At 51.3% G+C, this 11,232-nt stretch overlaps 1 protein-coding gene across 14 annotated transcripts in view; it reads left to right on the top strand.

Annotated features, from left to right (window-relative positions):
- The window catches only part of EHMT1 (euchromatic histone lysine methyltransferase 1), a 115,796-nt gene that overhangs the window by 52,274 nt on the left and 52,290 nt on the right, over positions 1–11,232 (top strand). For 13 of the 14 annotated variants that reach the window (XM_080561858.1, XM_080561862.1, XM_080561855.1 and 10 more), the window contains one exon: positions 1,518–1,605. In XM_080561858.1, coding sequence (XP_080417984.1) covers positions 1,518–1,605 — 88 coding nt within the window. Of the gene's footprint in view, positions 1–1,517; positions 1,606–2,478; positions 2,767–11,232 lie in introns of those variants that run through there. The other variant, XM_080561857.1, reaches the window with a different exon arrangement.

The raw sequence follows: 11,232 nt of genomic DNA, 5'->3' as shown, positions 1-11,232 counted from the left end.
CTGAGCTTGCTTTTTGTCTCTCTGTTAAAGCCTGAAGGCCGCGTGCTTGTTGCCCGAGCTCCTCCTGCCGTGGCCACGTGCGGTGTTAGCCCCGGTGCCGGCCACCCACAGCTTCCTGCTCGTGAGAGGAACAATCCTTCGGGGTGCCAGCTCCGTGCACCCCGCGGGTGCCCCGAGCTCCCCTTGCAGGGCTCTCGCTGCCCGCCCCGGGATCCCCCTGGCGAGGAGCCCGCGCTGCAGCGCGGCCGGCCCCTGAGCTCACGCGCAGGCCAAAATCACGCGCTGGCTCCTGCCGGCGGCCCCGAGGCCCGTGCCCCCGGTAGCTTCAAGCAGCGAGTGGTGCTGGGGAAGGGCTCGCTGCAGAGCCTGCTTTGCCTGGCGGTGCTTTGGAGGCCGATGGGCCTTCGTGCGTATTTCTTATCTCCTGCTTGCTTTGTGGGAGATGGGCAGGCTCGTTGGTTTTGTTGTTGTTGTTTTTTCCCCCCTTTATCGCTCAGCGCGCCTTAAACCTTTTGATTTGCATGGCTGCAGGCACCATCTGCTCTCCGCGCCGGCCTGCGACAGTTGGCTTGACCGGGGGCTTATTCTCCTCCTGCGCCGCACGCAGCGAGCCCTTGGCGGCCTCACCCGGCCCCGGGGCTGGCACCGCGCCTTCCCCGGGCTCCTCTGCTCAACCAGAGAGCTGCGGCAAAGGACCCCTTCTTGTCTGTGTTTTGTTTTGTTTTATTTAATACCTTTTTCCTTTGTTTCGGTGGCTTTTTTGTCTGGTCACCCCCCCCCTCCAAGAAAAAGGCGACAGGAGAGGTATTAGGGCTGCAAACCTGATCCAGCAACGCGACGCCAGGCGTGTGAAAGGCGGAGAAGAGAGCAGCTGTTCCCTTTCCGCACAAAAAGAGAAGGGGGGAAAAAAAAGAAAAATTGCTTTCTATGGAATTAAAAAATGAGCTCGTGAGCTTTAATAAACATGGATGTAGGAATGACGAGTTAGGTGTAGCTCGCTGGCGGCTTGCACTTTGTAAGTTACGTGTGGATGAACCACGGAGAGCAGAGGTACAGGCGCGTACTTTGGCCCGCTGGTGGATAGATGGTGCGCAGTGAGAAACGCGGTCCCTCTGCCTCCTCCTCCCCACGACCGAAGCGGTCTGGGGGAGTGAGGGTCACTTCCTCGGGATGCCGTTCGCGACCTTCTCAGCGTACAGACACGCTGGGCTGGGTTTGCGTTCAGAACTGCCTGGCTGCCTCTTACCCGGGGACCCGAAGTCTCGGCCGAGCGCGGGTCCGGCCCCGCTGCCCCTGGGGCGGGCTGGGCTCGGCTAGGACAGGCCTTCCAGCCCTTTATCTGTGACCTGCGCCTTGGCAGTTTCCTGGCAGCGTTATTTGGCAGAATGAGGTTTGCCCATGCTATAAACAGGATATGTCCATGACCGTCTGTTGGTTTAAACGCAGCGTGTGTATGGGCACGGAGCTAAACCTCGAAATCTCTTTTTCTCCCCCGTCCCTTCTCTCCCCACCCTTAGCGAACAGTGCTGAATAAGGGAGAGACAAGGAAAGACGCCTGCATGAAGACTGAGCTGCTGAAAGACATCACCAACAACAAGGAGGAAGGTGAGCACCTGCCTGGGCGGGGGGCCAGACCTCAGCCTGGCTCCGGGGGTCGGCACGTGGCGAGCTGGGAACGAGAGCTGGGGCTCGGCGATGCGCTCTGTGCCCCAGGGGTCTCGGATGTGCTCTCACGGAAAGAGTGGCTCTGTTCTCCTCCTGTGTTACCCTGAGCAGGGCTTTTCCCCAGCGGATGCAAAGTTGCTTTGCAGTCCATCCATCTCCACCCACCTACGGACGTATATCTGATTTTCACTTCTGCTTTGGTGTGGCTGTGAAACGCAAAGGAGGCTTGAGTTGCTTTGAACCTCCTCTGTGTGGCTGGTTTTAACTGAACTCTGAGCCACACGGTGACCTAGCCCTTCTCCTCTCTATTAACGTTAACTTTCTGTTTTCCTTTGAGTTTCTCTGTTGCTCCAGAGGCACCAGTCGCTGCAGGATGGCTGGTGGGGGGAGACTCTCGGCACCTCGTGCCCTTCAGGGTTGCTTCGTGGCTTCTGCGTTGTCTCTGCTTGCTTTTACTTTGCAGGCTGCAGTGCATGTGTTAGTTTGGTGAAGTCTTTCCTATGTGGCTGTGTGTGAGAGGCGCACACACAGATCTGAGGGCTTAATAAATGTCAATGGGATTAGGGAGAAATGAAACACACAACCCTTTTATCTTTTTTCCCCCCTTTTCATGGCTCCGTTGTTCCTTGAGTATCTACTTCTCATTGATCTGTAGGGATTTGGTGTTATTTTTGTTCTCCTCTCCGTAAGAGAACACTAGAATAGCACTGGACTGACCCCATCAAAATACCCAGCCTTAGCTAGAAACAAAGTTTTGTACTTATTTTAGATCCGTGTGAGTACAGCATTGCCTTTTTGTTCTCTTCTGTCCAGCATAATGTTTTGTCAAGTTGCTCTGGTTAGAAAGTAAAGCTCAGAACAAGCAGAATATTGAATGCTCTGTCAGATGTGGCCACGGTGTTTGCGTATTAACTGGAAGCACGTGAGAGTTGCTGCTGACGCCAGCCACGCGTGGACCTCTGATCTGGGAAGACCAGAAATGAAGTCTGAGATGTCGGTGTGGGGGTGCGTTGCTCTGGCCAGAGACTCGAGCTTTGATCCCTTGCCTTGCTTGGCTCAGGAGCATCACGCGAGTTTATTTAGCTCTAGGATGATCTCAAGGTAAGTGTCAAGAGTCCAGGGAGGTGAAAAAGCAGGATGAGGGTTGGAATAGAGAAACTTTATGCCTTGTATGTCTTGACCGATTTTGACTAAAAGCAAATGACTCTGTGTGAAAAAGAAGCTGAGACCCCTCCCTGTGCAGGAGCAGTCCTGAGACTCCACAAGGTGCTCAACTTTCAGGCGCTTCAGCTTGCTGTACGGTTCTGTTACCATGGCAGAAAGGGTCCTAAATTCTGAACTGCGTAGTTTCCATTCTTGTGGTAACAGTCGGATTGTGTCCTTTTTCTTCCCAAACATACCACATGTGTAAAAGACAATGGTTTGCTTGGTCACTGCGCTGTACGCATTGTTCTTAGCTGACCTTCGTTAACCAGCTGTGATCGTCATAGGGGTTCAATTAGCCAACGGTCCGAAAGCCCGCTAGTAACAGCGTTCAGCGTTTGCATGGGAATTTACATTTCGGAGCGTGATGTGAACGTGAAGTCATTACAGCAGACTTGCAAGTTGGAACGAAACGTTTTCTTTGAGCCCAGTTTCCGAACTGCAGGATGGAAGCAGTTGGTGGAGATGGGCTGTGCGGACTGGATGAGGACCCCCCCCGCCTGAGATTTGTCTTTTAAACTTCTCTCTCCTCTGCAGAGGAGGATGCCTGGAACTGGGCATCCCCACAAGGCTACTGCTGCTTCCGGGTCCTGGTTTAGGCTGAGCAGATCAATTTTTGTTTGCTAGGAACTGTCGCCTGTAACACGAAGCTAGATCTCTCCTGGGTTTTGTTCCCTTTGGGAAAATTCCCTTGGCAGGCTATCTGTGGATATTGAATCTGAGATCTAAAACTTCCAGAGGCTGGAACTTGCAAACCCAAAGGCTGACTAAAGGTGCTGGTTGGGTTAAAGATTTAGTGTGAATCGCTGTGTTTAACCCCCTTTTTACTCTCCCTTGACTCAGAACGGTACCGATACTGAGGTTGGTATCAGATCCCCATTCGAACTGTGCCAGCATGTGTCTCAGCTCTGCTACTGCCACACCAAATATTTTTTGTGTGTGTGTTACACATCTGCATGCAAAGTTCTGTTCTCTCCGTGCCAGGGAATTCAGGTAGCTTGCAACTTTAAATGAGATTTAGCAGCCTGCCCCACAAGCAAGGCACGTTGGCCCTGCTGCAGCAGCGCCTGCAGCTGCCAGCCCAAACCCTTCGGTGGCTTTATGATTCTGCGAGCTGCTGTCCGGCACCGCCACTGTCCCTGAAGGTCTTCTCTTGCAGGGAAGGCTCCAGCGCTTGTGCAGCGATAGCTGAACTGCCCAGTTTGCAGTCGGGCGTTGTGAGGCCCTGTGCCCCCTATCTCGGCCACCCTCGGCGTGCCAGCCTGCCTTTTGGGGTGGCTGGGACGTGGCTGCACGGGAACGAGCCCTTGGGGGGTGCTCGGGGAGCAGCCTGGAGGTCGGGGCTCCGGGGGGGAGCTGGAGCTGGGATGCAGTCGTGGTGTTTCCTTCTTTGTTCCTCGAGGGAAAGGTATTGCAGCAATGCGCCGTTGCTGTCAGCTGGCACGTCCTCTGCTAGCCTCATCCTGGCACCGATGAAGAGAAGTAATTGAACTATAAATTTAACATACATCTGTAGGAACGAGATCTTCAGGTGTTCTTGGTGCTTTAATTTCCGATTCTGGGATTGATTCCCAGCCTGTGTAAAGCTCAGGTTAAGCTGCTCATTAGGCTTAATGTCTCCTTCTGTGTAAAATTGCTCAATGCGGATAGGAAAAAAAGCTGTGGATGAGACTGCGTTTTGTCATCCGTGGGGAAACATTGCAGTTTGGTTTTATGTGTGGGTAAAAGTTTAGGTCTCTCTTCCCCTTTGACAGGCAAAAGGGGCAGGGAGTTGGAAGAGATGAGCGGAAACGGTTTTATTAGACAGTACTGTATGTAGTCTGACTCAGAAACTAGTTAAAGAGAGGTTTCCTGAAAGAATTGCAAGGGATTTCAGTTCTCCTGAAGTCTGTAGCTCCCATCTCCGTGGCGCGTCTTGCTGGAGTTTTCAAGGCCAACTGCTCCTTTTACTCCTCAGCCCCAGAGGTGGGAAGCCCCACTCCAGCTGCAGCAGGGCGAGCAGGGAGGGAGGGCAGCCGGTAACGAAGTTCTCCATTACGCTCAGCCTTTCCCAGACTTCACCCGAGGCAGCTGCTTACAAGAGCAGCGCTGCTGGATGAGACATGCACAGTCACTTTGCTCTCAAATAAACTTAAAACTGCTTTTAGAGAGCATCAGGGTTTTAAATTCCTGGAGGGGCCGTTTCTCTTTCTTCTTTTTTTTTTTCCTCTCCCTCTTACTGCAGATAGGAAGCTGCCGAGGGTGAGGAACGTGCTGCTCTCCACTGAGCCGCTGCAACCTTTGCATTCCCAGGTGTAGAGATGGCTGCTCTAAAAGGAGGAAAAGAATAATCTCCTTGCCTTGACCTGCTCAGCACTGGGATTCCCTGCTGAGACCGGCAGCCAGGAGTGCAGATAAAACAAAACGATGCTCATTAGACACTCGACGTGTTCACCCAAGCCCTGACAGCCCGTCAGGTGCTCGCTGTGCTCGGGTCTGCAGCTGCGGGGAGCGGGAGCGCTGCGATCACCGGGCATGGCCAGGTTGGGGCCTTGCGGCCCCATGACACTGTGGACCCCATCCCAGAGCAAAGGAACAAATTAATTTCATGCAGGACATTAAACAGCCTTCAGTCCACCAGTATTCATGGGTGGCTCATCGGCAAGAACCTGAATCCCACTTGTTCAACCTGTGTAAGCTCAGTGTGGAGCATGTAACAGCAGAAGACATTTTTTTGCTGTTGTTTTTCCCTGTTTTGGCTATTGGTAGATCGTGCAGGAGATGGGAGGCGGGCTCCCACAGGTGCCTGTGTACTCCAGGACAGTAGGAGGGGTGGCACTTGCATCATGGAAATACAGAGCCAAGCTCTCAGATGGATGTCATCTGCTTGCACAGATGTAAACAGGGGGAAAAAAAACACCAGACCATCAATAACTCACTCCAGAGAGGAACTTTGGCCTGAAACTTATAATTCTCTTCATTTCTTGGCTTCAAAACACTCAGCTTTTTGGCTTGAATGACAGAGGTGGGGTTTTCCTTTCCAATGGAGCAGAGGATCTCAGTCTCCCATTTCTTACTGGTCTGTACTGTTTCAGCTCGCATCTCTTTGGCAACCTTTTTATTTCAGCTGGGCTTTTCTCTGCTTCACAATTTTGTTTCGCTTTGAGAAGGAAGGGGCGGGAGGAACTGCAACCCAAGGAGCAAGCAGGTGTGTTTCTCGCTTTTGAAAGTTTTTTCCAGCAGGACAGTTGGATATCGGATAAATGCCTGTGCTATCTGTGGTGTTTTAAAGGTGACCTGCAAGTGCTTAGGATAAAAATCTGTGAAATGTGTGTGTTATAAACATAAATGTTTGCAGTACTCACCTATCACCTCCTCACTGTCACCTGCTGGAGTTCCAAATCATGAGTTTTCGTTTAAGTCCTGCCTGTGCTTCGCTCAGCGTGGCACTGCCCCTGCAGCACCTGAAGGCTGCCCTGCCCTCCTTCCACTGTGAGCACGCAAGAAGCGTTGGAAATACCTCGCCGGATGTGAGCAGCCGTGTGTCTCGCCTCCACCGGTGCTCAGTACCAAGATGCTCAGGAAAATGTGTTAAAGTTCCAGATCAGATAATTTTGCATTCACTTGTAGGATCTTTTTTCTTTTCCCCTCAAACCTAGCAATGACTGCCGTTTGGCTTGGAGTAACGCTCATAACACTTGCATATTTTTCTTGTTTTGTCTCACGGAGCAGAGATATGAGTTTAAAAAAACATATTTAAGACTTTTATTTTTTTTTTTTGGAGGGTTCTGAGGTTACTACAGAGCTTTGAGCCGGTCACCTGGCTGCTTGCACAGGGGAAGTTTCTGGTGGGTACCAGTCCCCTGCTGTACCTGCAGTGGTGATTCGGTTCCCTCCGGCTGCCGGTGGCCGAGCATCTGTCCTGCTGTGCTCGAGGGCAGGCGCTGGCACCGTCCGGGGCAGGACAGTAGCCAAGCCTGGCTCTGCTGGATGGACGGATGGCAGGCGAAGGCAGCGGAGAGGAGTCTGGGCTGGGATTTCAGAGATGGGTTTCGTTTTGCCTAATTCAGGTATTTTTATTTTACCGTTCTAATTCTGAACTAGTCCACCTCATTTCTGCCTACACGTGGTAGATGCACCCAGGCGGTGATTTACCCGAGGACTGATGTCTACTGTTAAGTCAGACCGTGCTATCTGAGCTTTCTTCTCTCTGTTGGTGGCAATGGTGACTTAGTGGCACCCCAGCTTTTGAGATATTTTAGACATCTCAGTTTAGATGAAATGTCCTCGGCCTATCTGTCTTAGCCTCTCCTCTCCTTTCTCAAGATTCTGCTTTCTTCATCGGAGTCTTAATTTAATTTTGAGTAGCTGTGTTTGATATTGAGAAGAAAGCTTCAGACGGAAGCTGCTGCAAAGGGTCTGTGTGAGCCTGTGGAGGTGGGAGGGTGTGAACTCCTCATTGCTGTCAATGAGCTGTTAATTCAGAGCGCCCATTTAAATATATTACTGATTATTCTTTGCTTGTGGAATTGCAGGGGTCATATATCTGCATACTTCTCTAAGCCTTGAATTCCTTCTGTTACTAAAAGGTAGCTAACTCCTAGAAGGTGCACATTGACTGAACTTTGCTTCAGCTTGGTATCAGCTTCTGACACCTCGCGGGTGAGCGCGTGGCCGAACAGGTCAACCTCTGGGAGTGTTACCAGTCCCACACCTTGCTGATTTAAAATGAATTGGGAATGCTTGTGTCGGGGTGCAGGGGGCATTGTAGACAATGTGACTGGCTTTTACTGCTGAATATGGCATGGGGTGTGCATAAGGCATCTCTGGAGATACCAGGATGCTTCTAGAAACGGAGGTTACACATCTGGGGAAATGGGCTGTGTCTTTCTATCTTCAGTTTTGGTTAAAGAACGAAGAGGGAGTTGGAGAGAGAGGAGAATACAGACGAAATGTAGTCTAGGTCTGTTTAGAACAAAATGAGTGTTGTCAAGTTGTAAAGTTTTAGAGAAGTAATTGATTTTAGGTTTTTATTTACTTGCATTCCCAGCATGAGCAGAAAAGGCTTCAGTTGAAGCACTCATTTCAAGAAAAACTTGTGATTGACCCATGGAACTCATTGCCATGAAGTATATTTGACAAGATTTTAGCAGGTTTGCAATTAAACCTTTTTTTGGAAAATGAGAAAAGGGGAGATGAAAAGGTCTCGTAAGGAACGAGCATTTCTTCGGCTGCATGGTGCTGTTGAAGAGCTCCTGTAGGCTTTTATCCAGCATTTATCCCAGGTGAGATTCCTGCTCTCTGTAGTTCGTGTTCCCATCCCCTTCTGTAGGCCCCCGTTCAGCAGAAATGTAAATACAAGTTGAATTACGTCTGTTCGGCAGCGCCTGCAGACGTGCACTGCTGGAAGCGTGTGCCCAAGACTTGCTGGCCGTGGTCAGATGTGCGAACGCGCCTGGGGAGCCGAGGCCGGAGCCCCGGGCTCCTTGTGTCCCTGTCACCACACGGCTGCTCTGGCTGTGTGGCCTGACTGGGTTAGCACATATTAATTAGCAACGTAGCTCCTGACGAGCCAGTTGTTAGTGGGGGTGGCTGTAGGCCGATGCCCAGGTGAGGCACTGGGTTGATCTCCTGGAGGCTGGCCCAAGCCTGTGGGCTCACCGAGCTGGGCACCGTGCGGGCTCAGTCTGTAGGAAACAGCGTTACCCTGAAGTAACCAAGTCATGAAATTGTTTCAGTGCTGCCAGAACAGGGAGCAGGAGGAAGGGGCCGACCTTCCCCAGCCCAGCAGCCGCAGGACGGGCCTGCCCGAGGCCTGTGGTAGCTGCCGCTGCCGTGCGGCCGGCGTGGCTGGCCTGGGCTGGGGCTGGAGGCGGTGTGGCCTTGCTTTGCCCTGCGGTCCTTTACGGCAGGGCAGCGCGTGTGCGCGGTCCTCTTAAACCATGCCGATACCCCTGCCAACTGCTGTCAAGTTCTCCGCTTCTGTGCGGCTTTAGGGATGGTGAAATTTCATGTCTTTGTTTTGTCAAGTTTCTAGTAATGCAGATTTGGAGGTGTGGTGTCTGTTTGTAGAGATTTATGGCACTGCCACAGTCAGATTGCGTTTTGGACACTTACTAAGAGTGTGAGGGGTAAGCTGTATGTGGGATTTTAATTTTAGCCTCATGGATTCATAAAGTCCGTTACGCTTTCAGGGGTAATGCAGTTATTCTTTTCCCTAGGGCAGTGCTCTAATTTACCTTGTTTTGGTTGCCTTCCTGGCAGGTAGAGCAATTTTAGCGCTCTGCTTATTCTGTTTATCAAATGCTCAGCCACTGAAGTTGTTTGACTGTTCTGGTGGGAGTGCACAGCCTTTGAATCAACAAATACTGAAGGCCTCACTCGGCCAGGTGCCTGCTGCTGAGCACTAGAAACCTCCAGCTGTGATTAGGGAGCCCATTTTTTGCTTTGTTTTGGTGCTGACTTTGCTGAAAGAATTGTTTAAATGGCACTAGCGTGGTCTTCTAAAGACACTTGATGCAGGATGAGAAATAAGGGTTGAAAGAGTAGGTGCACAGCTGTTTGCTGCCCCTGCCCAAGTTTTCTCAAATAGACAAATAACAGTGAAAGAACACATAGTAGCACTTTACCTTCTCCTAATCAGAGTCGTTGCTACCCAAAGCAAACCCTTGTGCGCCTTATCAGAGCTTTCAGTACACAGAAGGTGGTCTGGGAGCCGTGAGACGGCAGCGGACAGGGCTGCTGACTTGGAGTCGTGCTTGGAGAGCCACTGAATTCCTGCGTGCCGGAGGGGTTGTGCCCCTGCTCTCTTCAGAGCTCACCCAGCTCTGCCTTGCAGTGCCCACGTGGGAGATGACGGCAGCCTGGCTGGGTTTGGTGGGGAACGGTCTGCGTAGCACAAGCGTCCCCTCAGCACACATTGCCCACATTGAACCTCAGGGAGGAGCTACCAAACATTGTCAGGCTTCGAAGACACCTTACAATAAGGTGTTTAGTGCCCAAAACAAGGGGCAGAGTTTTACAAGGCAGGGGCGAGGCCGTCTCCACTTAATCTGTGGTTAGGGTGAGGCTGGGCAGGTCAAGGGCTGAAGGAGGTCATGGAGACCCACCTGGGCCAGCTCTGAGCGCCTGGCTGCAGTTCAGTGTTGGCTGTGCTTTGAGCTGGAGGTCGGATTGGATGGTCTGAGTGTATTGACTGAGTCAAGGCTCTGAAGCTGATGTTGGAAATGTTTGTCTTCAAGTCCCAGATGAGCGTCTAAAAGCAGGTTTGGGGACTAATATAGTAGTTTCAGGTACTAGAATGCATTGGTTTTAGAGGTGACATCTGTGGGCGCTGTTTGTACAGGAATTGGTATCAAAACAGATCTTTGAGGTCAACCGAAGGGTAAGAAAATGAACTGAATGGATGCTTTTAAAAGGGAAAAGTGGAAGCAGTGGTGCAGTGCTGCTGCTCTGCACTCCCCCAGCCCTACTGGTGTTTGCCTTGATCTGCCCGTACACTCGGAGGCAGGCAGCAAAGTCTGGCACAGCGTGGCTTCAAACCAGGAGCCCAGGAATGTCGGGTTTGACATCCCAAGATCCAGAATCTGGGCTCCTCTTCATGCTTCAGCCTTGCGTAGGGTATTTGCCAGATCAGCAGAGATGTTCAGGATATTGACCTGCGTGAGTGTTTGGGCTTCAAGAGCAGCGTGGAGCGAGATGCTGATACCAGCTTGCTGGTCTGGTGTGCAGAGCTGGCCTTCGGTTTGCCTTCTGGGCTCTGCTATGGGCTAAAATAACTTTGATTCGAGCTGGCTTATAAATCAGTCCTGCCTGCTCTGACAGCCCACCCGGACAAAGCTCTAGCTGGTGGTACTTCTGATGCTTTTCATAACTGTCTGGCCTCTGGAAGGAAAACAGTACGAGGAATCCCTAACAGCAGGTTGATTTAATCATTTTGCTGAACATGCCAGTGAATTGTTATCATCCCTGGTTGCCTGGGGAGCTGCTAGTTTGTCATGCTGGAAACCTTTCTGCAAGTACATGGTGTTCATACTTGGATTCTGTCAGCTCGGGCCTGAAATCTGGTGGGACAAAAGTATTGGAGGGGGAGCATGGGAATATTTGGAAGGGAGAAAAAAAACCTCTTTGCATGGACACTCCAGTTTTATCTGCGAGCGAGCTTTTAATCTGTGAAGACCTTGCTACATTTTAATCATGTAATTGTTTTAGGCTAGAATTGCATTTAACGTGCTTCCCCCCTGTGTTTAATCCGGCTGTTGCCTCTGAAATGACACTGGGAGTCCTGCTCCTGTGCTGCTGCTTCCTGTGAAAGAGTGGTTTTGGGTGGGCAATGGTGCCTGCAGAGCTGTGTCTGCGAGGCAGTTATTCCCTGTGGCCCCTGAG

This window comes from Anser brachyrhynchus (assembly GCF_964034855.1).
Source record: "Anser brachyrhynchus genome assembly, chromosome: 19".
Taxonomy (NCBI): Eukaryota; Metazoa; Chordata; class Aves; order Anseriformes; family Anatidae; genus Anser; species Anser brachyrhynchus.
Note: the sequence above shows the minus strand (reverse complement) of the source record. Positions and strands in the feature narration are given on the sequence as shown.